Source organism: Sphaerodactylus townsendi, linkage group LG10, assembly GCF_021028975.2.
Source record: "Sphaerodactylus townsendi isolate TG3544 linkage group LG10, MPM_Stown_v2.3, whole genome shotgun sequence".
Classification (NCBI taxonomy): Eukaryota; Metazoa; Chordata; class Lepidosauria; order Squamata; family Sphaerodactylidae; genus Sphaerodactylus; species Sphaerodactylus townsendi.
The window spans coordinates 46,782,619-46,810,289 of NC_059434.1; the positions used below are offsets into that span (position 1 = coordinate 46,782,619).

Genomic DNA, 27,671 nt, shown 5'->3' on the forward strand with positions numbered 1-27,671 from the left:
AACTTCACTTTGATTAACAGAAAAACTAATCTCAAGAATTAGAGTTGTCAACAAATAATAGTGTGTAGTAGATCAAATAGCTACACTTTACTCATCTATTTTTCCCCCATTATAATTATATAGGAGGTTTCTATTGAACTTTTCTTTTTGGCCTTTAAAAATGATACCTTCCTGGTAGTAAATTCCCCTACTTAAAACTTTAAAATAGCCTTTTTTAATGGGAAGGTTATTGGTCTAGAGGTCAAGGGTTTTGACCCATTTCAAAACCTTTGACCTTCATTTAAAGCTCTTATGGTTTACTTGCCTGACGAATAAGGATAATGCAAAATTAATGTTTTTTTACATCGATTTATTCGTTTTAGTGCCTATATTGCCAAATGTACTTAGACTCTGCTGATGGACATTTCATGAATACAAATGAAAGAATCATAGAAGGTGTGAAAAATCAATAACTGGCATTGAAAATAAAGTGCAATAAGAACAATTACTTCTGGAGATTACACCTAATGGATTTTTACAATGAACTAGTGAAGACCATTTATGTTTCTAGCAGGCTTCTTATTAAAAGCGTCTAATAAGAACCATGTTCACATTGCTTCTTCTTCCAAAGAGCTTATATACATTTTTAGTTTTTCTTAACACCAAAAAATCAAATGTTTTCCATCTCAGTTGTAGCTCTTGGCTTTTCAAAACAGTATTGTTATTTATTTGTTTTGCCATTTAAGGAAACACACATGTATTTCTTGAAGTCCTTAGGATATTCAAACATTTGGATAGTTCTAATGGCTAAAGGGATTTTTTTGTTTTGGTCTAATGTTAGGTTTTTTTTCCCTGTTCCAAGGCACCTCAAAGTATATGTCATGAATTGCATGTACCAGGATTTTCTCCACTGGACAGTGTAGGTGCTGATGCGATCTAAAGTGGAGTAAATGACATACTCTAATGTGCCTATTTGTCATACATGTCACATTGCTGTTTAATGGTAATCTATTCAAACACAGAATATGGCACTGGCTTAGTTGAATTGGTAGCAATAAGAGGTATTGTTCTGTGTGAAATAGTTGAAAAACGCTGGTGAAAGAAACAGAACTAGTAGCATTGTTTGAGACCAAGACTGGTTATAATATTTTGCAATATATTTTGCAATGTGAAATGTAGTGTAAAAAAATGAAGCAAAATTAGCTCCAGATATATGCAGATTTGAGCTAGGGTGATAATTACATTTTTCACATTGAATTTTCCTGATTCAAAAAGGTCAGTATGGCAATCACAAAAGTGATTTATTTTCTTAAGAGGTAAACTGTCTGTTGCTACATGAAAGCTTGAGAGATATGAAATTGAATTTCATCTCGACATTTTACAGATACTGGGAGGAGATGGGGTTGAGTTTGATTGATTTTTTTTCTTTTTGTGGGACCAAGATAGGGAGGAAAGTGAAGTGACCCTCTTGCTAAAATTTTAATTAATTTTTTAAGACGAGATGGAGAGGATAGAGTGCCAAAGATCGAAAGATCAGGTCAAAAACTAGTTTTTAATCACATAAATAATACAATATAGTTGCAAGTAAGCATCTGCAACTGTGATTTAAAACTTTATGAATTTGCCTGACATGTTAAATTATAGCACTGCTTTGATTAATATCTTTTGTGAAGTGCACCTAATGAGGTATTATGCTCCATTAAAAGTATTCCTTATTTCAGCAGATTATTTGGGTTTGACTGACATATCCTTTTCCAGACCAAAAAACAAAAAAATTCTTTTTAAAAAGTAACTTCTGTTGGGAGTCTTGCAAGAATACTTTGGCGGGGGGGTGGGGTGGGAAATATTAGCAGTATTGTAGCTCTTTCCCCTGGTGTGTACAAACTTCTAATTATTTTAACTTGGCTCATCTACTATACCTAACAGCTTATATACTAAAGAATCCTAGAGTTCATTGTGAAGCAGTGTTTAATTGCCTTTGAATTCTGAAACCTTTATATAAATCTGTTGCAACATTTAAAAAAAACTCATGTGTTTAATATTAACTGAAAACTGTTCCTGCTCATTTGACATTAATATCATTTTTGAAAGAATCAACGCTGCATTCAAGGCCACTTTATAAAAGCATTGTGTTGCTCATCCTAATTCAGTCTGACATACATTCCAATAACACTACCTCCCCTCCAGAGTTTAAAGCTAAATTTATGACTGAGCATCGTGAAGTGCATCATTTAAAAAAGGTTTCAACCCAAAACATCTAATAAATAAATAATGTGTATGGCTACTCAGTAGTAGGCTTTCCAGACTAGAAATCATTCCATTGGATACTCAACAGTCCACTATCATAGAGGGCTGTCAGATAAATCTTATAGTAGCTGCATTTATGTCCTGTAAATCACATGTTATTGTCTGAGCCTTCTGCCAGGTCATCTATTCTTTCCCCATTTATCAGAAATGCATACAGTACACTGAAACTAGAAGCACCTTCTAGTCTGGCCTGGCTTCCTGTCCAGTAATTAAACTAGCCCAAAAAGTGAAATCCACAGCTTGATATTGCTTTTAAACCACGTCATAATATATGTAGACCTATATCTATGCTGTTCTGGGATATCACTCTCATCTCAGTTATGATGATACCCGGTTTGGAGTAAAACATTCTTCAAATTATTCAAAGTGATTATCTGAATTTGTGTGTTGCAGATTCAGATGTGCATAAGTCTTCACTTCCTCTGAGTACAATAATTCAGCAGTTTGTTAGTTGGGCTATATGCTTGAATTTTTTTCATAGCATCTTATCCTCCTATATTAAAGGCAAGCCGTCATCCCAATGACTCACTTCTTAAAGCGAAGGACACTGGGAGATATAGTCCAGAGGGCACTGTTTCTTGAGCAAAGAAGGGCCAACTGGACTACACCTCACACAATCCTTTGCTTTAACAACACAGTTGTCACCAATATGCTTTCCTCCCCCACCCCCACTCCCAGGAGAAATACAGCTCTCTCTCAGGCATGAAGCCTTGGCTCCACTCATATGCCCACCCAAAAGCCCCCTGGTGGTCTCCTCAACTGGGAAAATGCCTGGGGCCAGACCAGCTTACAATGGCCATTTAAAGCTGTCACTCTGGTGCCCCATGGCTTAAAGGAGACAACTAGAAGTGGCATCCACCAGGCCTTCTCCCCTCTGTCACCCAGCGCGATGCCAGTCCTGAATGTGGGGAAGGCAGCGGAACTGGTCAGAGGATGGCCAAGCACTGCACACAGCAAATGGTTGGGGGAGGATGGGAGCATGTGGCCAGGCCTCTTCACTACCAGGGAGCAACGGAGGATGATAAAAAGAAGGAAGGAATAACGTTGCCAGCATTGAGGCTCTTACCATCCCAGCCAGGTCAGCAAGGAGCTCATTAGCAGTTTTCTAGAGCCTGTTGTATTTGTTTGCACAATGGACTTAACTGCTAGTTCAAATACAATCTTTAAAACCTGTTCTAAAATATTTGTTCCTTATGAATCTCTATTTAGGGCACTTCTGGATAGAAAGTCAGATAGATTGTATGACACATCTGGCAAAGACTATGAAATCTTCTTTGCCAGTATGTCAGTGCTACCTATTGTCAAGCAAGAGCATGCCAGTTTACTTAGATAAGTAATCTGGGTAAACGACCTATACTCAAAACCTCAAGTAAGATTAAAATTCTTGGTCCACTGTAAAGTATACATTATTCATTTTAGAAAATAGTTATTCTGTCTACCCTAATTGGTATTATGGAAAATATTAAGTATATTACAAGGGTCTGAAATCTGCTTTAATATGCGCCAGCAGAGCTACAGAGCCCTTCGGGGATAGGGCAGTATACTAAATTTAAATAATAATAATAATAATAATAATAATAATACATAGGTTGTTGGGCTAGAATAGGTTGTTTGGCTAGAATACTGACTGAAAAAGTTAGTTATGAAACTGCCTGTGATTAAGCATAGCAGTGAAGACTGCCTTCATCTGATTCACACATTAACCTAGCAGCTTGATTGTTGCCAAAAAAACATAAAATGAAACCGCTTCAGTGTGAGTAAGGGAAGCTTTAAATGCATTAGTGGAATTGGCAGTGCGTTATCAAACCAATATGTTTAAAGCTCTGTAAGAATATATATGTGTGTGACCACAAACAGTATTTTTATCAAGTTGCAACTTAAAATGGTGGCTTGTTTCTCTGGCTTTCCAATAAGCTGTGAATGTTTGAGAAATTATTCTTGTCTTGTGGGAGTTTTTTAAAAATTCTTCTCATCCATGTTGCTAAATAGTTTCTTTGGATCATAGCCAGCAGGACTCAGTTTGTTCAGCATAGGAGGATAGTTATACCCAATCAGAAATATAAATTCTGCAATTATTTTATTATGCTAGTTCCTGGCTTACATCACACATCCTGCCCTGAAATTTGGGGCAGGGCTGTGAAGGTTATAAATAGTAGTAACATTTTTTTAAACAGGTTGCAATTCAGTCTTGCTGAATTGAATCAAAATGTATCTAGGGTCAAGTTCTGAGAAGATCAGTACTGGAAATCTAAAGCTATTCCCATGTTTTCTCAAGGTAGATAGAAGGGAAGCAAGTTAGTTTTTCGCAAGCGAACTGGCCCCCCCCCCCCCCCCCCGCAGTCTTGTTAATTATTTCATCTCTTCCATAAAACTCAATGGGATATTCTGAAAACCAGCCCAGCTCTTATCTTTGTTTAAAGACAGAAGAAATGTACTCACAGTGAATTTTCAATCTGTGGTTTTAAATCCAGCTTTCTTGTGGTTTTCTGTCTCTACCCCCCCCCCCCAAATGCTTCAGGTGGCTGCCTTTTTAAAAAATTAAGTGTTATATGAACCTTAATGCATTCATATGTTTATTACCTCATTAAACAAGAAAAGGAAGTGTTACAATGCAAAAGATCTCCAGGGATTGGGGAAAGGGTGACATAATGGAAAGCCACTTGGCGCCATGTACAGCTGGCTTCTCTTTAAACTTGCAGAACTATAGCAGAGCTCAGCCCTGAAAAGGAAGGGTATAGTCAACAGTGTGAAGGTGCTTCCACAATGGCCCCGCTTCTCTAAAAAGCTACATGTGTTTTCATCTGTAGCTTGAGATTTGGAAGCTTCTGTACAGTGGTTTATTCCTGTGAAGTCCCATATGTGACAATTGCGCACATCATCACTTGAACACAACAGGGAAGCAACTGGATTGTGCGTTTATGCACACTAATCTAAGCATTTTAGGGAGCAATGTGCAGAGGAAAATTACATTACTCTTGAAAATAAATATTTCATTGTTATGTTTCAATAAATAAGATTATTTGTGGGAAAACAACATAGCAGTTCTAAATCCATGTGTCTTATAGCAGATGTTAAAAAATGAAAGGCCATAATTTAGACACAGAAGCAGGGGTTTTTCCTCCTAAACTTCAAGGTATCCGTTGCTTCACCCGCACACTAGGACTTAAACAACCCCCACCTCTTAAGGTGTATTTTGTGCTGAGAGAGCACACCCTGTGGTTTGGCAGTCTAGTCAGAAGGATGGTGTCATGCTGGGTTTCTAACTGGATCTTTGAACAATATTCTCATGGGTGGTAAATGTAAAACAAAGTAATATCAACTGGCACTTAATTCTGTGAGCTCCCTGCTGATTGGGCTAGGCAGTGAAATAGAGCTCTTCCTGACAGGAAGTCAGCCTATAAGTGTGGAGACCCCTGAAAATAAAGTGTATTTTAATTTGAGAACCTGCTGTTTTACAGCTCCTCTGTTTAATTTGAGAAGTCAGCAAAAGGGGCTATATGGGGGTGGGGTGGGGGCTAAATGTAAGCGAGCTGTGGCAGCAGAAGGCTAGAAAATCCAGAGTATTATAGCAACTGAGAACTTCTTACACCAATTATAAGCAAGGGAACAGCTATTATTAAGTAATCCACAGATAATTTCAGGTATCAGCTAAACCTGACAGTGCCATGGGTAAATCCGTGAGGGCTTTCAGCATTCACGGTCATATTTAACGGTGTGTAGTGCATTCACTGATCATATCCATGCAACATTAGCATGTCAGCATTATGTATTAGTTAACCACAGAGCTCTGACATGCTAGTACTCTGCCTTTATCAGCCAGTGCACATCATATTGACTTTATAACATATAGAATTCATGTAATACAATAATACTCACACCATGACTCAGGAGCCACATGTGGCTCTCTGACATGCCACCTGTGGATCTTCTGGTTCCTCAGTGTGTCACTTATCTCATGTTCCAGAAAAGTATGGTAGGCAAATTTCCCTTTATACTTATGGTTGGCATGTGGTACCCACCTTGAAACAGCTGCTACTGAAAGGATAGAGAACAGGTAAGCTGTGAGCTGCAGACCTTATGCCAGGAATGGAATTAAAAACTCCATCCTCACCAGCAACCCTCCCTTCCCTTCTTTTCAGCCTTTGCAATCTGATCCCAGCACCCAGGCAGGAGAGCAAGATGGCCACAGAGAAGAGAGTATGAACACTGTTACAGCAGCCTCCCAGTGGAAAAAAAGCAAATAAGTTGGGTGGTGGTAGTGGTTTTACTTCTCTTTCTCCATGCTGGCCTTCCTCCAGGCACCTTGCCACTCATTCTTTCACTTGATCTGCTATGCTTCATACTGAGGAGAAGGCAAGTGGGAAGCCCTTCCCCTCCTTCCAGTTACACAAGGGCTGGCTAAGGTTCAACTGAAGTGAAGAGAGACAACCCGTACATGTGAAGAGGTACTCTGGTAATTAAAAATGGTGTCGTCGTATTTTGAGTGTTAATACTGTAGCTGTATTGTATTATTATTGTATGTGTGCATTTGGGTGGTGCACAGTGCAAACAATGGCTTTCCCATGGTAATTGTAAATATGGCTGTTCTTTTGTCATGGAGCGTTATAATTTTTTAAAGAATAGATGCCTGGCAGAACTTAATTCCCATAAACCTATTTAGTATTACCTAAGATGAAATTCCTGTTTCTTTCCCTAATGACATTCTAAGGTATCTGTGAGTTCATTGGCACAACTATGAGGAGTTTGTGTCTTGTATAATTACTTGGAAGTTAACTTGGATTCATCAATTCCAGTATAAACTGTAATCAGACACATCACTGTAATCTGTATCCAGTAGCCAGTGCTGAAATAACTATGTAGATAAGGAACCTTTTATGAATCATCTTAGTCGTAATATGAAATACCAGTGTGTCATGAAAAAGCCACATACCAAGAGAAATAAAGCAGAAATTAGGAGGTTTGTCAGTTGCCTCTTTGTTCGAAGTAAAGACATAGTGGAGGAGTTTTATAACCCACTTTTGTCTACCTTTAAGGAGTCTCAAAGCAGCTTACAATTGTCTTCCATTCTCCTCCCCTCAACAGACACCTTGGGGCTTTCCCCACTACAGAAGGGAGCTAAGGTCGACTCGGTTCCCTTCAGTGGAGGGCGAGTCCAGGCTGTCCCCACAGCAACTGAGTTGGCCCCGTGGAACTGAGCTAAGTGGGCGGGATCATCTTGGTGCCTGTTTTGCTCCTCGATCGTGATTGGCGCTTGTGTCACAGCGGGAAACAGGAGCGTTCTCTTTTTTTTACAGTTTTTACAGTTTACAGTTACATGCGCTTTCTGCCCGCCACGACTCTCCTGTTCTGCGCATGCCACAAAAGCGGCTCGTGATTGGTTGAACGGATGAGTTGTCGTTTCGATGCTTCCCCACTTCGAAGCGGTATCGACCTTGTTCAGACAGAAAAGTTTAGTTCATAACTGCGACAAGGATGTCGCAGTTCTGAAGGGAGGAGGGCTGAGACAAAACAATGTTGAGCTCGGTGGCAGTGGGGATTCACTGAGGCGAACCTAGGTAGAAACCAGTACAACTCTGTCAGTGGGGAAAGCCCCCACCTGGTTCTCAAGGTCAAAGTCCACCATTGTAAACTGCTACACCACACTGGCTCTCTAGTAGCTTCTTTCAAATGTTTTAGTAAACTATTGTTCATCGAAGCCACTGTTTGTTAAACAAACACTGTGTAGTTTACCAGATGGTATATAACCACAGTATTTGTTTTTGAATTTTTATGCCTAGTTGTAAATTTGGTAGCAACTTTGCAATCATTTTGTGAGATAAGAATAAATATGATGCTTTTCAGTGGCATCTACATCTCTTTTGTTAACAGACTCAAATGAGTAGGGTTAACGCATGCCAAAGTCTACTTCATGGCTGTTTTTCTTGATATGTATGTAATCATATGACTCATATTCACATATCTGTATCATTATGTGTGTACTGGTTTCAATAGTTTGTTGTATGCTTTATCAGTGAAAAGCATAGATATGGCCGAAGTTGGTAGCATGCACCATAAAAGAGCAAAAAATGTAAGGTTAAAAGTGTTGTATACTTCCACCAGTAGTTCATAATCCTGAGGATCGTTAAATTTTTGTGTTCCCATTCTAATTATATTGTAGCTATAGTGCAATATTTTAAAAGGCATCTTTACAATGGTAGTAATAAGTTAGCATTAAAATTTAGAAAGTCTATCAGTACTTTGATAATAGGAAATCTTTGCGCACATATATATATATTTATATATATTAATATATATATATATTAATGGTGTTGCGTCTCAATTTCATTGTCTAAAATTTTATGAATCAGGCTCTCTCTAAATATTGAAATTAAATTCTCATTAGAAGGTAGTTTCAGATATTTACCGCTCAACAGTATAACACCAGTTTATAGAAAGCCTTTTCACAGTGGAATACACCAAATGGTTAAACAGCAGGGAAGTCTTCTGCTTTTAGTTAAAAACTGCTGGTTCTGTATGGCATATTTACAACTTATTTAATTCTTAATGTAGTGTGCTGTGGGACTGAGCGTGCAAAAAAACAGCAGAAAGAGCTCTGCTTTCTGTGTCCAAGGCTATTACTAGCTGTACAATAATAAAGGCACTATTTTATTGGGTTAGTTGTAATTAACTTCAGCACTATGCATTCATATAAATCATTCTCAATCTGTTTTCTTTAAATTTTCATTCCTAACCGATTTAACACAGTTATTTTCTAATGTTCTTTTTCTATAAGAAATAATGTCATAGTTGTCTCAGAATGGTCTTCTGGAAGGTAATGATTCTAACAATAGCTTAATGTCCATAGAAAGACATTTAATACAGTCGATTTTTTAAAGGCTGGTAATATTTTGTATTTGAGAGATTTAAGTTTGACTTTCAAAGTTCAACATATATTTATCTATTGCCAAAATGTGTCCCCTCCCCCTGTTTATGTTGTTTTTTTATGTTTTCTTGCTTCTGTCTATTGATATAATGAGCCAAAAAACTGCTGATTGCAATAAGACCATAAAAGCTTTGCTGGCTCAAACCAAGGTCCTTACCCTTTTGCATAGCATGGAGGAATCAAACCAGGATCCAGCATCCTGTTTTCTATAATGGCCAACTTGATGCTACTGGACAACCTACACTGCACTGAGGCATGGGGACATACAGACTCTGTCACATCCCATCATGTCATTTTCAGTGCTTCTTCCAGTGAGAGAACATTTAGCTATGAGGCTACTAAGCTGTTGATATCCTCCATGAACAAATGCCATGTAAATTTTTATTAGGACTTAATAACGCATAAAGCAATATGCATATAATTTCAATGCAATAAAAATAAACGGGTACTTACTACTTCTCCCTGTGTACATTCTGTAGTTTAAAAGTCTTATAAAAATAATTAGCCACTATATAGTTATAATGGCTGCCTTGAAAGATTTAGCCTGGAGCAGTCTCTAATGAACAGGGCTTGCTTTTTCCATTTGGACTTTGAGATTCCCTAAAGACTTGACTTCAGACCTCAGAGGGCAGCAGCTGCCATTTGTCTTGAGTACAGGAGTTGCCAAGCAGTCAGGCCATGTACTAATAGAACACATTTGTACAGATTCAGCACATAGGAGCTTGATATAGAGTTAATGATGATCATCTGTTGAGAACTTGTAGGTGGGTAGACTGAAAGAAACTTCTATCACTCCGGTTGGAAACCAAATCCTCTGTGTTGATTAGAGAGAGATTGGGCCTGGCAAACTTGATTCCATATTCTGTTCTCAAAACAGTGAACGGAGAGCACACTTACTTACTCTTTAGATTTTTCAAAAATGTTTTCCCTGTAAAAATTAAATCAAAGCTGATGAGTTTAAATATGCGCTGTGTATCTGTATCTGATTGTTGCAAAGGAATATGCTATTCTGTCATAGATATAACAAAAAAAATCACAGACCTTTGATAGTGGCATTTTCCATGAATCGGTAGGTTTGGTGTTGGAATAAATTAAAAATTGAGATTAAGACTGGCTAGGCCTCCGTTTATGGAGCAGATTATTCCAGACTTCCTGTCATTTCTCCTTGCATCTCCAGTTTTCCTGCTTCAGGTGGGTAGTCATGTTGGTCTGAAACAGCAGAAAAAAAGTTGGAGTCAAGAGGCACCTTTGAGACCAATAAAGTTTTATTCATGGTACAGTATAAACTTTTGTGAGTGTGCACACTTTCTCAGATGCCAGTACCTGAAGAAACGTGTATGCGCATGAAAGCTTATACCAAGATTAAGACTTTGTTGGTCTTATCTTTTTTTCTGCAGTTTTTCTGCTTGAAAGAAGACCTTTAGGAATATCATGGGATATACCACAGGCAGCTAGCTAGAAGGAGAATCTTGACTCTACAAGGAAAATCTCAGACCTACCCTTCATGTTACAAGAAGTACTTCCATATTCACAAGACACAGTTGAACTGAAGCCCCTGTATGCTGCAGCCTGATCTGGATCCTTAAAGCATTGTCTGCATCTCCATGTGTTCTGCAGTGCTCTTAGACAATTTTTGTTAGGCACTTCTTAATTCATTTAACTAGAGGAAATAGCACGACATTCCAAGTATATGTTATCAAAATGAGTGCAGCCCCCTCTTCCATTTAAGATTCAGCTTGTGGCTTAGACTGGCTGTTCCTAAATCTATACCTAGAGCACCATGTGGAGTAGTGGTTGACAGCAGGTAGACTCTAATGTGGAGATCTTATATGGTGAACCAGATTTGTTTCTGCATTCCTACATTACTGCTGGGTTACTTTGGGTTAGTCACCATTCTTCAGAACTCCTTCAGCCCCACCTACTCACAAGGTGACTGTTGTGGGGAGAGGAAGGGAAAGGAGGTTGTAAGCCCCTTTGAATCCCCTTACAGCAGAGAAAGTGGGGTATAATGGAACTGGTGACTAACAGATGTTTTAACTTTATTCTTTTATTTTCACTGGCAGTTATCATTACTAAATATTTTAATGTTGTGCAATGTTTTTAGGAATTGGTTTTAACATTGATTGTATAAATGCTTTTTAAACATCTGTAAATGAGAGTCACAAGTTATTCAATTGATCAATCGATCAATCAATCAATCAATCAATCATAATTGTGGTTATATTTTGAATTGGATTTTGAAATTTATACCCTGGTCTGAAATCACTGTTTTTAGAAATAAATTGCATTCCTTTTAAAGGAAATTACATCCAAGTACATTTTCTTAGAATTGGACACTATAGAAGGTGCTTGTGCATTTTCCCCCCAGTTTGTATTATGCAAAAGGAAGAATGAACTGAGAGGGTACTTCATTGAGTTTGTGTATATGACCCTTATTGTCTTGTTTAGCACACTTGTAGTTTACCTGGTCCTAGAAGAAAGATGATATCAAGTAGAAACACTGAAGAAGACTTTTTAGCAGTTTTCTGTAGGAGGATAAGATTTTTGTATCATGAGCAACTTTTTAAAATATATTGTTACCCTGCGGATCCATATTTCTTAGTTCTGTGTTAATGCAATCCTCCCTTTTCCACAATTTCCCAGTTCCTTAGTGGCAAAATTAGAGTTAACAAGTTTGAGGTGATCTTTCTTGGACAAACATTAATAAAACATCACAGTGGAGTTTTAAAAACTATCCCTAACAACAAATTTTCTAAAACATTCAATGACTTAGTCATTAATACTGTATCATAAAATCAGCAGTCAGTTACAGAAAAAGTATAAAAATGAGCAGAACAGATAATATGATAGCATTAAATGCTCTATAAGAGGCAGGTTAAAAACAGAAAATGTGTGCATACAAAAGCAAGTGTAGCAGGAAAAATAATGCAGAATAAACATAATAAAACGTCTAGTCAAATAGCATGGTCTTAACCTGGCACCTGAGAGACAATAAGCTAGATAATTCTGTGAAAAAGGTGTGCCATAAGTGAAGTACCACTACTTGAAAATGGCCTATCTCTGGTTGCTATCTGTCTTAGTTCAGACACTGGAGATGTACAGACTACAGCTTTAAATTACAGGCTGTCTGTTGTCTTTTGGGATGATCAGGTTTAAGGTTCTGACCTTATGCTCTTGTATCATCAGCAGAGTAGTATTCTTTTGCTTATTACCTTTAATCCATGAATATCAAGCTCCAGTTTTCAGGAACTGACTTCCGAGACCCTAGACTGGGGCGTACATACTACAAACCTAGAGGTGACTGGAGCTGCTTGGGGCCCTTGCAGTATTCTTTTTAATATTTTAGGAATGTTTGCATTGTAGCAACTGTTTAAATTTTTTGTCACTGCTTAAGTTTTTTTCTGACTTCATTATAGATTTGAAGTACATTATGATAATGTACATTAGGAGCAAATTTTCTAGACAGTAGGCATAGGAAATGGTAGTCAATTAAGTTCATCTTACAGCAGGTATGAAATTATTGACTTTGTCGATCTCTTCTTGCAGCCTTCCCTTTTGAAAGTGCTGAAGTGTGTTCTGTAGTTATGCAGCTACATTAGTGGTTGACTTTGAGGCTTTTAACATGTTTTTTTATCAGCACCTTTGGGAGAAGAATAACTAAGATCTTGACATAACAATGCAATCAGCTCCATAAGTGTAACTGCAGTACAGGATATATATGCTATGATGAAATATTAAATTAAACATGAAATACAATGGCCATTACATTTCCCCCCAACGATTAAAGCATGCTTCAGGGAATGTTCACCTGTGGCGTATAAAAATTTGTTTAGACTAATGCCTACTTTGATAACTGTCTATGATGCAGAGTTGTGCTAAAAAGAATCATGATATATGTATTTTCTTTTTAGTTTTGGCAACTTTTGTCTTGAATAATTAAATTTCAAAGCATTAGAGCTAATGTAATTCAAGGTAAAAGCCATTGTTTGCTGATGCAAGTGTATGATATCACTCAGAGAAAAAATATTGTCCTTTATGTTTTGCTGAACTACTGCTGCCAAGGGTTTGTGAAGGAAATCTAAAAAAAAGAGAGATATGCAAGCAGGAGAAAAACACAAAATAGCAGTTTCCTCGAGTTTGGAACTGCAGTATTAATAAACGTATACACAAAACTTGCGAAAGAAACATGATTATACAGTACTGCTGTATAAGGCTTCAGGTTAGTGCTAAAAATAGAAAAAAAGAAAAACTTCCAAACAAAACACTCTGAAACGAAACTTTTTTCTATTTACCCTGTAGATTTTGCATTGCATCTAGTTATCAGGATGCACACCTTTAAGAAATAGAGAACATTCCAAACCTCTTGTGTGAATTATTGCCCTAATTTGTAGTAGAGTATCTGTATAGTAACTATGGAAGGTACTGGTAGTATGTCAGGATAATTTTGCCAAAGCTGCTGTTTGTTTATAGCTTAATTAAAAGAAGCACCTTCTTTTGTTGCTGAATTAATGTAAGGGAGACATTTTGTTGACATTTCTGTTTTTCTATTGAATTGCAGTTAAGTTATGACAACCCCATAGTATTTTAAAGGCAATAGATGTTCAGTGGAGGTTACCATTGCCTGCCTCTTAGTGACTCTAGAATTCCTTGGTGGTCACCCATCCAGATACTGACTAGAGCAGGGGTCTGCAACCTGCGGCTCTCCAGATGTTCATGGACTCCAGATGTTCATGGACTACAAATCCCATCAGCATGGCCATATGTAGTCCATGAACATCTGGAGAGCCGCAGGTTGTAGACCCCTGGACTAGAGCCAACCCTGCCAACCCTGCTCAACTGCTGGTATATTATGAGATAGGGCCAGCTTGAGCTATTCAGGTCAGGGTGAGGTATCATTTAGCTAGTGCTTAATAAAGAAGAATAATTCAAGAGTTAAATGTTGTTGTTGTTGCTATGAACTTGAAATGAATCTTGTGAAGAGATCTTGTGAGGTGTAGTAGATGCGGTAAGGACACCTGGCTTCAGAATCTTGTTCAGTGATGAAATTCATTGGTTGACATTTGATGTCACTTTGTAGTTTCAACTATCTCACAGTAGGGTTATGTGGTTAAAACTAGGGTAACTCATGCTGGCTATCTTGACCTCAGTAGACTACTGATAAGATATAGGCATGATAAATAATAATTCCTAGATATTATGATTTGATGTTTTTGACTTAAAGCGTTATAAAAGTGGAGTTATGAAGAGTGACGACTTAGCACATTCCTGAAATGGAACAATCAGAAGATCAATCAGATAAATATTTTGAATTTCCTATGTACAACCAAAAATATAGGAGGTGCTTCCATGAAAAAGTTTATATAACCATGAAAGTTCCATAAAGTCACAGCGGAGTTATGGTAGCCTTGTAGGGTTTTCAAGGCAAAAGACCTTCAGAGATGATTCTTCAATTGCTTGCCCCTGTGTAGCAAACCTGGGCTTCCATACTAACCAAGCTAATGATATAGGGGTATTCACAGCTCAATTTGAGCTTCTCCTAGAAAGATAGTTTTATCTGAATGGACTGGTGGGAGGGTGAGCATTGACTAAACTGGCACTGCAAAAGTTATATTTCTAGCCAGACTTTCTAGCTAGGACTTGAATCCAAAGTCAACAGTTGCATAATATGGAAACAATAATGTTAAATTTATCATCAGCTTAATGTTAGTTTAATTGGTTTTGATTTGCTTTCCTTGTATATTCTTATATGATTTCTGAAATTTGTGTTACTTTTTGTTTTTCAGGAATGGCAGAACTCAATTCAGAAGAATGCAGGTCTTGCTTTCATTGAGCTTGTCAATGAAGGAAGGTAACTTATTTACTTCACTTAGTTTTCCATTTACTACAGCTTTCATTTTCATTTTGATACCATATATTTGAGTTTCATTAACACATTGTGTTCAGTAACTAACTTTGTGAATCTGATGCAGCTGCTTAAAGTTTCCTGGACTTCATCCACACATCATTAGATATTGTACTCTTAATTGCACTGTTGCAATAATCTGCAGTTGGGTTAGCTTCAGACGTGTAGTGGCAATGGGAACATCCTGGGCGGCTTGTCCCGGGCACCTCCATTGTCATCATGCGTTGGGTGTTTTGGGGTGGGGTGGAGCAGGGGCTGGGGGGGGCGCAGGCAACTAATTCCCTGGGCGCATTCCCCTCCTTTCATCACTGGCTAGCTTGCCCACCTGGGAGAAACCAGTTTCAAATGACCACTGTAGTGCAGTGTGTGTCTGATCAATAATCTTTTATTATATTAAGCATTATCTCCTGTAGCCTTTCTCTTAGTGTGTCTAATGCATGGCTGCTGACATGTGACTCATCAAACTGAATGAAACCCACCACAGGGTTGATAACCTTTTATTGTAGTGAAGCCTGGAGGGTTGTCGTATACCTCTAGGGCCACAATATATGGCTGGTTTTTGTCTTGGTGGGTCACAAAGCTGTACGGGGTGACACTTTTGTCATCTGGCAATGATACAGTATTCTAATCAGTTCTAAACATTTGCTAATTTTATGGACTTGTTTGAAGCTTAAGTTGCAAATACAAATTCAGTTCGTTCTATTGAGGTGGTTTTGTTGTTTTGACGCTGATAATTTGAGGCTAAATTCAACAGTGGATGATTTTCAGATGTTCATTCTTGGGTTTGCAACCTTGGGAAATGTACATTCTCACTCTCTCCCAAACATACAATAAATGTTGAACTATTGTATGGAGGTATAATGTAAGACATTAACACTGAACTTTCAATTAAAGAGCATTAAAGTTGTTTCAATTAAAGAGCATAAAGTTGTTTCAGTCATATCTGTACATCTATAGCAAGTACTTGAATCTGGCCGTGAAAGCCTTCAACAATACAGTAAATTGCTTCGTCTGAACCAGCAGCTATTTACAACCTATCATCTAAAATGTGAAGATTTAGTCGGTGGATGGTTTAAGTGCTCACTTGTTTTTATGTATAGAGTTCTGATAATTCTGCTAACTGTGACTCAGATTTTCAAAGTGCTGTTCTGTTGAAATCACTGTGCATAGGCATACACATTCATGTCAGTAGATCTATTGTGATAAGTTTGAAGGAATTGTGCATCTTTAAGTACATTTCTAATGGCTAAAGTTGATGCCTATCTGTTGCTGATTGATAAATTTTGTAAAATATGTGTATCCTTGTATTGTCGAAGGCTTTCACGGCCGAAATCACTGGGGTGCTGTGTGGTTTCTGGGCTGTATGGCCGTGTTCTAGCAGCATTCTCTCCTGACGTTTCGCCTGCATCTGTGGCTGGCATTTTCACTATCAGATCCTCTGAAGATGCCAGCCACAGATACAGGTGAAATGTCAGGAGAGAATGCTGCTAGAACACAGCCATACAGCCCGGAAACCACACAGCACCCTATGTGTACTTGTCCCCTCAAGAGGTCCAAGTTAGTTTACAAATAGATACTTAACATAAAACCTTGTGTCCTACAAACATAAAGTCTTATTGATATAATGGGTTTAAAATACAATATATTACCAGGCTGGCATAAATACTGACTACCAAATTCAGTTGCAGCTATAAAAAACCTGTATAAATCACACAGACTTTTCTAAAGTCTGGCAAGGAGGATTACATCCTCTGGAAAGTCACTGTGAGCAAAGGGACAGTAACTGGGCTGGCACTGTTATAATGGAAGATAATGTTATAATGGAAGACATAGCAAAAAGGACTGAGGGGAACAGTTAGCACAGAAGTTCACCCAAGGAGAGTCAGTATCAGGCATGTTTGTCCCAGGTCGTGAAAGACTGTAGAAATAAGAAACAGCATGCTGGATAGAAGACCCCTAAGAAATCAGCAACCAGTGAAGACGCTCTACTTATATACATATGTATGTGCCATCAAGGCGCAACCAACTTTTGGCAACCCTATCAAAGGATTTTCAAGGCAAGAGAGAAGCAGAGGTGCTATGCCAGTGGCTTACTCTGCATAGACTTTTATGGTACTCTCCAATTCAACTACCAAACCTGTTTAGCCTCCAAGACGCAGCTATCCCATGCCACCTTCCTTCCTGCTCTAGTACAGGTATAATATCTTGATATTGGGTCACTCTAACCAAAAGAAATAAGCTGCACACCTTGCACTAATTCAAAAATGTTAGCGGTCTTCAAGACAGCCCCATTTAGTGTGTCTAAAATTATATTAACTTGGATTGTCACAGACAGTGAATCCAAAACACAAGGCAACCTCCTTTTGAATTGAAAGGCATTCTTGGCTACTTATGTGCTTTTCTGTCAAGCAAAACAGAATCTAAACATCCGTAGACTTGGATTTGTGCAATTTCCCGAGAGTTTGCTATTGTTTTTAAGTTGTATGTGGACAAAACAACACATTTACAAAGAAAATTGCTTCTTAAACCTTAACTGTTCATAGGGAAATCCGCCTACTAACTTTGAACAACTTCTGCTATTTATTTGTTAATGACACCTTGCCCAGATGAACCACATAGTGCTGGCTTATTCTGTTGGAATGCTTTGTTATCTATACTAATAAAACATTATTCGGCAGCTAAGTTTATAATAGCCACTGTATAAATGAGGTCAAGAGAGGTCAAAAATACATAATCAGAAACAACTTAGAAGTTCATTCTTAGAGCTGCAACCCAACACGTGCTCTGGGTTTTGGAATTCAGTGAAAGATTTATCCTCTACATTACAGTGATGGTCTTCTTGCCCTAAACCATGTGAAGTCAGTCATTAACACAGCACTGTTGTTGGGTTTTTTTGCACATTTGAGAACCTCAATAAATATTGAGGAAGTAGCTTGAACTGGGCCTTTCCTATACTTGTAACCAAAGCTTTTCTATTGTATATTACTAGCCCAGAGATTCATTTCCAGATACCAGACTGGTGCTTCAGATACATATTCTGATATTAAAAGTACCCAGCAATCAGCTGACGTATTTAAAAAAAAGAAACATCTATTGTAAAAGCTAATTGGTTTCTAATTGAAGAAAAGACAGTTCTGTTGAATGTGGGTGCATGTCAAAGATTATGATTCTGCCATCATCTTTTTCTATAACACATTTTGTAGCCTTGCTGGTAGATCAGTGAATGAGCTAGATTAGGAGGTAGATGGACAACTCATTAAATTTGCAGATAACACCAAATTGGGAGGAGTAGCGAACACCCCAGAAGATAAAGGTAGAATTCACTGGGATCTGAACCCAGTGGAAAAATGGGTGGACCTGAATCAGATGCAATTCGACAGGAGTAAGTGCAGAATTCTACATTGGGTAACAAAAATGAGGAATAAACATGAAGGATGAGGGATACACTTCAGGGTAGCAGTGTATGTGAACAAGATCTTGAGGTATGGGTATTCTGTAAACTAATTATGAGCAGTCAGTGTGATACAAGGGCAGAAAGGCTGATGTAGTCTTGGGGTATGTCAAACAGAGGCATAAAATCCAGATCGCTAGAAGTCCCACTGTACACTGCATGAATCAGGCTGCACCTGAAGTACACTTCAGAGCTACTTTTGGCTTGTCAAGTCTCTACCTTGTCACTCTTTTTATATGTTCTATTTTATTCTATCTTTTCTGTCCTTCTTGTCTCCTTGTTGTACCCTGGTTTCATTGTAATATAAATTGCCATCTAGTTTTAGAAATGTTCAGTGTTTGGATGGAAATTCTGTTTAAATTGATATTGTGTTTTATGTAAATATTGGGAACGGTCCTGAGTCTGTGAGGGGAAGGGAGGCATACAAAACCAAGAAATGAAATGAAATGAGAGAGATGTCTGGGGGCATGTGAGAGTGGTATCACTAGTCCTCCATAATTTTCTGAGAAAATATAAAAATAACATGTAACGTCAACTTTGCAGCTGAGATTAAGGCAGTGTTTGTGGAAATGTGCCTTGGAAATGTCTTTGGTGACTGAAGATCCTGAGAAATTATTACAACTTAGAGATGAAAGTTCCTAGCATTGTGATTTTTTAAAAAATTAGATAGTATTACTTTTCAGATTGGTATATCAGTGAGTTAGTTAACTCAATTTTACCCCAGGCGCCATTTTCCCTTCCTACAGCACTGGTTGCTAAAGCTAAAATTAAAAGCTTTTAGCCCTATTATCATTTATAGAATATATATAATTTCATATTTCCAGATCTTGGGCTATAAACGCATTTTTAAAATGACAATATATTACTTTTTTTTGCCTTAGCATTCTATGGGACTACATATTTTTCTTAAAGCACCTAAGCAAAATATTAAGTACTTTAGAGTAGCAGTATCCTAGCCCCATTCTTTGGAAAGTGTATAGCACAGAATAATTATGTACATGTGGACATGAAACATTTTGTGTAGTACATGTTTCTGTTATGATGATGATCTACATCTAATAGAGATTTGTGTTCTTCTAGTCACCAAGTTTGTTTTAATATACACATTCACAAGTGAGTAGCTTTAAGAGCATGCAAAATAAAACCACAGTAGAGAATTGAGAAGAACATCAAACGTGATGAAAATTAAAACAAAATCTCGGAGTTAGTTGAAAAGATGGGAAGAATTCAGCTGGTTTTCTTAAGATTAGGTAGTAATTTTTCATTTTCGTGTTAAAATGTTCACTTGTAGGCAGAGTATGTATCCAGAACTTTGGCTTTTATTGCATCCAGTTCTGTTTGATCATTGCTGCATGGAATTAAATAACATCATCTTTGTGCAAATTAAGAACATCTGAGTTTTTGATGCAGCTTACTAGAAAACTTCAAGGTTGTTCACAGATGACCAAGGCTCTTAGTTTTCAGTTTGTGTTCAGCTTACTGCAGTGAGAATTGTGTCAATAAAGTGTTCTGTGGTTCAGACTGTAGTTTTGAGGTTCTGTGAAGGAACTATAAAGACTTTGAAAGATATATTTTAAAAGAGCCAATTTATTGAGTATTTAAAATTTGAATAAAGCAGAGATAGCGTGTTCAGCTTGAGCAATGAGCATTACCTGGCCATGGAAATAATGTTTCGCAGCTATCTTACACATTCAGTTAGTACCAGTTAGAGGAAAAGTAATTAACCAGACTTACAGACTTATGCAAAGTTACAGATTCTGCATGTTTAGACTAGAGTAACTCTGCATAGCATTGCACTATTTACATTGTAGGCTTTTATTCTTTTCAAATGTGGGTCCTTCTTTATATAAACTATTATTTCAAATTAATGAATATTTAGTGCATCCATTATTTCACCAAAGCTGCTTCCACAAGTTCCTCTTATTATAAGTTAATAATCATTAGAAATTCTAAATACTGACAATATAAGTTAAATGTATTACATACTAATACCCTTTAAAATGCATCATTGTGATGTACTGAATCTCTCTTCCAGACTGGTATATGCAGGGGCAGAGCGAAGGGGAACTGTGCCTGGGGCACGTGCCCTGCGCCCTTGCCTCAGCGACCCCCACCCTGGAACGCTCCCGCCATGCCCTGGCCACGTCCCTGCTATGGAGGCGCCCAGGCGTCATTCCCCCCTGCCCTGTTGGCGCTATGCCACTGGGTATATGGCTTCTGAACAACAGGTTCCTGTAATAAATCATAACTAACCATCATACGTGCATTAAAGCAAATAATATTTAATCTCAAAATACAGTAATATACTCACCAAAACAATAATCTTGCTACAATTCAACCGTTCTGTGTTGACTCATCTGAAAGGGAGAGTGAAACAAGCTAAAATGCTCACAATGTATAAGTCTCCATGTCATGTTCTGAAACTAATCCTGAATAAACTTATAGAAAACAGTTCATATTTGATTCATATTTAATTAATGAATTTCTCTTATTTTGCCAGTATTTAGAATTTCCAATTGTTGTTAACTTACAATATAACAGAAGGAACTTGAAAAAACAGCTCTGGCAAAACGGGACAGCAGCATTGTCTGTTGTTTCGCCATTGGATCTCTCCATTATTATTCCATCTGGCTAGATTTGTATTATTTGAACTTAATTTTGAACCCTGCTGCCGTTTATGTCATTGGAGTAATTGATGTGTAACATTTGTAATATGAAAACAATGTATAATGATTTTATATGACTTTGTGACTCTTAATATATTTTGAGAATTTTTTAAACTCCAGTACAAAGACCGGCATTCTGTTAATTTGAAAATGAATTTTTTTTTCACAATTCATTTCATGAATTTCATGAAAACCTACTTTGTTCCTGTAAAAGACTGTGTATGAAATTCTTGTTTGTATTTGGACTCCGTTCTGGAAGTCTATTTTTCGATCGGGGAATCCATGTTGCTCATCTGAAAAGGTTTTGAGGCTTTTATTTTGGGAATCCCTAGTTACTTATTTGTCCTTAAATACTGTTTTTACAGATTGCTGAGCCAAACTATGAAGGATCATCTAGTCAGAGTAGCAAATGAAGCAGAATTTATTTTGAGTAGACAGAGAGCTGAAGATATTCACAGGCATGCTGAATTTGAGGTAAGCCCAAAACCTTCAAACATACACTAATATTTAGCCTTTATACATTGTAATTGTAATTTAACAGATAGATACTAGAAGAGCTGTGTCATAAATATTTTCATTACCTATAGAACAGTACTAAGCACTTAGAAATTAATATGTATGTCAGTCTTATGCTGGACGATGGGCTTGCATTCTCTTGTCCTATTGACTTGCTTGTACATTATCTTTACATCACTGTTCTATTCTTGTTGCAGGGGAAATTTTTAAGGATGACATGTGTACAATTTAATGTGGCAGTGCTTCATAATGTATATCAATACATGTATTTATGTTTATGTATTTACCTTTAATACATATTTTGCTCTAAATATTTTGTATGAAATGAACCCACAGCCACATCCTGTAAATCAACAGTGCCTCCCACAAGACAAATGTGACATTCCTTCAGATTTTAATGCTAGGAGAAATTTATTTTATTAATTTTACAAAATTCATACCCAGGCTTTTTTGGTCTTGGAAGAGCCAACAAGGCCGCTTACAAATTGAAACATACAGACTGAAATCACATTTAAAGACTTGTCAGACTCTAGAGCATGCTACACACACATGCTACACACCCAAAGTTGACCATGCCTAGTTGCATGTACTGGCTTGCTTGAATAGGAGAGTTCTGTGATGATGGAAAGTAGAACTCTTATCTGACTGATCTTGGCCCTCCTTCCTAGGATTGATGATGGTATCACTCTGCTCTTTCTTCGCCTCTTTAATCCTTCTTCCTTAGACTTCCAACTGAAGGTGCTCCTAGGTCTTTCTCAGTACCAGAGGTTCCTTTTTGACCTTGTTATTGGCCCTTTACCTGGCTCATCAGCTCTAATAGTCTTTGGCTTTTCAGGGTTGCTTCTCCCTATCTTGCCATTCTGGCTCAGGGGAGGGAGAAGCTTGATTATACACAGCAGTTCCAGCACTTCACATGTGTCAGACTGGAATAAAATAAGCTATTCTAGGGTCAGAGTTCTGTAACCTTACTCTTCAGCCAGAACTGCTTTTCACACATTTTTGCAAACATTCAATCTTCTAAGCATGGCTTAGGGTATTATCAAGGAGAGATGCAAATTAGTAGTTCATTCTTTGTTCAGCCTTGGAGCTCACACTCATGCAGTCACCCTTCCTAATTCTAGCATAAACCAGATGGTGAAAGACAGCAAGTGTATGATGAATTCAAAGCAAGTCACCTAACAATCATGGGACTGCTTATGTAAAGGAAATAGGTTAATATATGAATACCATATAAAAGCATTTTATATTTGGTTCATCTATGGGTCAAAAGCAACATAATCCACTGTATAGATTCAAACAGGGTACCAGAGGAAATAGCTGAAGCCAATGCAAGTTTAATTTCTGTCTCTCACACTACTACAATGCACTTAACATAGAACTGCCTTTGAAGATGGAAACTTCAGCTGGTTCAGAATACAGCAGCCAAATGCTAATTGGGACTCACCGCCTCAAAGCGGGTTGCCAACTCCTGCAATGGGAAGACAACAGCTCCAAAATCTCAGTGCAGGAGCTTCCTGCAAAAAGTTGCCAACTGCAACAGCATTACAGGATTCCAGGGAGGAGGCAGAAACTGTGAGTTGTCTGCCTCAGAGGCAAAAGGGAGGTTTGAATGCGTACGTTAGGGTACCAAAAGGGTGAAAGGTTACTGGCTTCAGAGTGAATCCAGTTGGATCAACCTCACTCCCCGCCCCTGCCCATCTTGTCCAAGGAAGGGATATATCCAGAAAGGCTTCCTTATATATCAAGCCATCATCCTATACCTGGATAGCATCCAGGTTAGCTTACAATAACATTTTGATAAAATCAGAGGACTTCTGGCATGTGAGAGGAAGGGAATGTATTTGACAGCCATTGAGGAACAACACAAATGTACCTTTTCCTACATGAAAACATTCCTTCCTTTATCATGAGGCGGTAAAGACCTTTAAGCTCTACAGCAGTGATGGTGAACCTTTGGCACTCCAGATGTTATGGACTACAATTCCCATCAGCCCCTACCAGCATGCCCAATTGGCCATGCTGGTAGGGGCTGATGGGAATTGTAGTCCATAACATCTGGAGTGCCAAAGGTTTGCCACCACGGCTCTACAGTAACTCAGAAAAGGTTCCTGAGGAACTCAGAGTGACAATGGGGGGAGCCATGTGAAGTTTTCCTTAGAAGCAGTTCTCCCCAAGTTAATGAATGAATTTCATTCAAGACATGCCAAAAACATATTCCTTAGCAAAGCTATTGATCTTGTTAGTTGTTGCACCAATGGCAGCCATGGTATTAGAAATAATTGTTCCAAAGGTCAATGAGAGATGGTTTAAACAACCCACATACAACAAAAGCAAGCAGACATTGTACAAAACCATGAAGCTTTTGGCTTCACTTTTAGTCTGTCAGCTGCATATTTCTGAAAGGAATGTGTAAGCTCCTTCCTAAATTAAAACAGTAAGAATGTCTCCACAGATTGGAGGATATTACTGCATCTGTGGCTGACACTAATCTGGATTTTGTGAAGTGTTCTTAATAAAAGTTCACTGCAATCTGTGGTGAGGAATAATGGACAAATTCAGCTTCCAAAACTAATCTGGGCACAACACATTTGCTGGGTCAGAAAACTTTTGGGTGTACCATAAATGACATTCTTTTAGAAACTTAGGACAAGAAGAAAGTTTTCTGCCTTTATCCAGAAGAGTGAAGATTGGGAAAAAAAATCCCTAAGTCCTTTTGCCCTCCAAGAGAGTTCTCCAGATTCTGCAATGCATACAGAAAACCTGTATGGTGAAGACCTACTCAAAACTCCACGTTTAGCATTCAGCCTGAGTCCTCTAGTCAGTTTTCTGGTGAACCCCACTGGAAAACTGACACCAGTGAACTACAGTCTGGTTGAAGACAACTGCAGATCCTAGGGTAGGAAAGCTGGTAACTAGAGATTGTCTGCACGATTCATAGCAGGTGAAAACAGCTTTTTAACATCCCATCTATTAAGAATGCCATCTCATCTTAGTGAAGATGGAACATTGGATTTGTGAGAGTGTTTTTTCTGTTTGGAAGTAAGGAAGGCATCCTTGTTCAAGATTGCCAACCTGATAAGGATGATCATGATAACAGTTCCTTATACTGATCTTCTCTATATTCTCTTTTAGGATTTTCCTCCATGGTATTATATTTCTCTCATTTATTCTAACTAACCCCTTATTTATATTCCATTATTGGAGAGAAATAATATGTAATAAAAGTCATTTGAGAGCTGTAAATTGGCCCTGAACTGGAAGAGGGAAACAGGAAGTTAGCCTTCCTCCAAAATCTGATGGGAAGAATGACTCTTCCCTGCAGGATGACCCCTTAGCTGCAAGATCAGTATTCCATTTTAAATTATGATTTCTCTCATCATTTCTTCTGATAAGATACTTCACTTTAATAGACACACTTTTAACTTGTATTCCCAGTTTTTCTGGTTCTAGGGAAAAATTAGAATGAGATTCAGCAGTTTTTTTCTTTTCAAAATTAAATCCTATTACATTTATATAAATGAATATTAACCCTAGCCTTTCAACTGTTGTATAGTCATTTGACTCATATAACAGTAACTACATAAAGTGGTAATGTTCAGCTTTCTGTTATGAAAGCTGTTCATGTACCCCATGAAATATTTACATTCTATATTTATTGATTTAAAATAATGGAAAAATACTACCCACTTCTTGGTTTACTGAACTTTATCAAAACAAATCCAATTGTTAAACTTCTGCTGATACATTATTACAGTGTTTTAACTGAAACTGAGCATAAATTTTTACAAAATGAAATTAATGTCATTCATGCATTATAGTCAGAGTTCATGTATTATAATAATTTGTTATTGCAGTTCAAATATATCATTATTATCTCTATCTTCAATTTGACCTAGTGTGTAAAAAAGAAAACAACAGAAAATAACCTCAGTATATATGGAGTTTTACGTTTTAAACGTGCCCACGATTTTGTTTATGGATGCAGCTGATTTTATTTTTATTACAGAGGATCAAGCATGTCTACATTTATCATATTAATAACCTTTTTATTTAAAATTGGTAAGTTGAAGGCATATTTGTCCTAAGCAGTGGCTATGTTCTAAAGGTCATCTTTGTTGGCCTCAGTGTTCAAGCTGTGCATTGTTTAATAAGCTGTCTGCACTTCATCTAGAGCTAGTTACCCGCTTCTGCAAACAGAGATGTTGTCAGATATCTCTGGTGTCATTTTGTACTTGTGAAATAGCAAGGTTTCGTTCGTTACATCAAACAGTCAAGGATTTGAAGACAGGCCCGTGCAGATGAAATATACATCTTCTTTAGCTCATTGGTTGATAATCATTGGAGTGGGATGAAAGTGACAACTTATACTCTGGTTTTATGCAGACATGCCATGAGTGATATGGCTGAATAGATGAACTGCTTTCCATTTCTTATGTGAATAGTATTACTCCCACCCCCTTAGACATTGTCTTTTTCACATAAAACAATTAAACACGTAACAGCAATCTGTGCTTATTTACTTCAAAATTCTATTTCAGTTTGGGCTGACCATTGTTTATTATTTCTCTCTGTGTTGCTTAAGTCTTCGATCCATCTCAGTCAGATGTTGGCTGACACTTCTTGATCTGATTCTGACTTGACTGTGATATCTCAGTGTGATGGCTCAGGGGTTTTAATCTCATCATCTTGAACTTGAATGGTAATTTTGTTACTGAAAACACAGCATTTCTGCTATATTTATCAGAAGTAGAAGAGGAGGCATTTTCAGTAGGCATGTTCCTCTTGATCGCACAGATCTTTTATACATGCTGAAGTTTGCCTTGGCACTTGGTAAAGTAACATTGTACTTCTTGAAAAAATGGCTGCCAAGGAAGAAATTGGAGGGGATTTCAACTTCACTGGTTGATTAAGTTAAATCAGTCATGAGCAAAGATGATAGCACCATAAAGCCACACGTAGCAGTTAACTGTTCAAGTGAATGCAAGAAATTGAGTTAAAATATCTTATCAGAGGAACATGTTAGGAATTAAGGTATAAGGGTCCCTTATGGCTATTATATGAAGCTAGAATTAATTCATTAGAAGAATATCATTCAAATTTTTCAGAAGTTTGCTATAATCTTCAAGGGCCAATTATTTCATATGTTGTTATTGAGTAACAAGCATAATACAAAATATGGAAAGTATTTTAATTTTAATATTCATTAAACAACTTCTCAAAAAGAGCAAATTATTTGTATAATGAGACCACTAAACATTAAAACAAAAGAATTATTTATCAGGAAGTAATTTTCTGTTAGATTTATTTGATTCAGAATGTATATACCCTGTTTCCCCGAAAATAAGACATCCCCTGAGAATAAGACGTAGAGGTTTTGCTGAAGTGCTCAATATAAAGCATCCCCTGAAAGTAAGACGTAGCAAATTTTTGGTTTGGAAACATGCCCGTCGAACAGAACACCAGAGCATGCAGCTGTGGAGCGGAAAAATAAGACATCCCCTGAAAATAAGACATTGCGCATCTTTGGGAGCAAAAATTAATATAAGACACTGTCTTATTTTTGGGGTAACACGGTATGTACATATAGTTATCCCTTTTACATCATGACTTTCCCCATTGTGGTTTTGATATATCACAGGTTGGCATAAGAAATTAAATGGGAATTTTTTGGGAGTTTTGTGGAAGCCCCAGACAACACATAAAGGCCATCAGACAACACAAACAAGTTTAGAAACTCAGAAATGCATAAAATAGTATATAGTGTTATATAATATCAAAATAATTTATTTTTTAAAACCATAAATATACACAATTGCTTTTTTAAGAATTAAAATTAAAGAAAAAGAAAAAATCAAACCTCTGGTACAAATGGAGAGCCAATTTTTTTTTACATAGTTTTTACATAGTTTTCCCTCAGTCACGCTTTGA

The 27,671-nt window shown here is 37.4% G+C and overlaps 1 protein-coding gene across 1 annotated transcript in view; it reads left to right on the top strand.

Moving 5' to 3' along the window:
- LRBA (LPS responsive beige-like anchor protein) overlaps positions 1–27,671 on the top strand; it is a 452,503-nt gene that overhangs the window by 141,844 nt on the left and 282,988 nt on the right. The window contains 2 exon segments of the mRNA XM_048509137.1: positions 14,992–15,056; positions 21,593–21,701. Of these exon segments, the coding sequence (XP_048365094.1) occupies positions 14,992–15,056; positions 21,593–21,701 (174 nt within the window).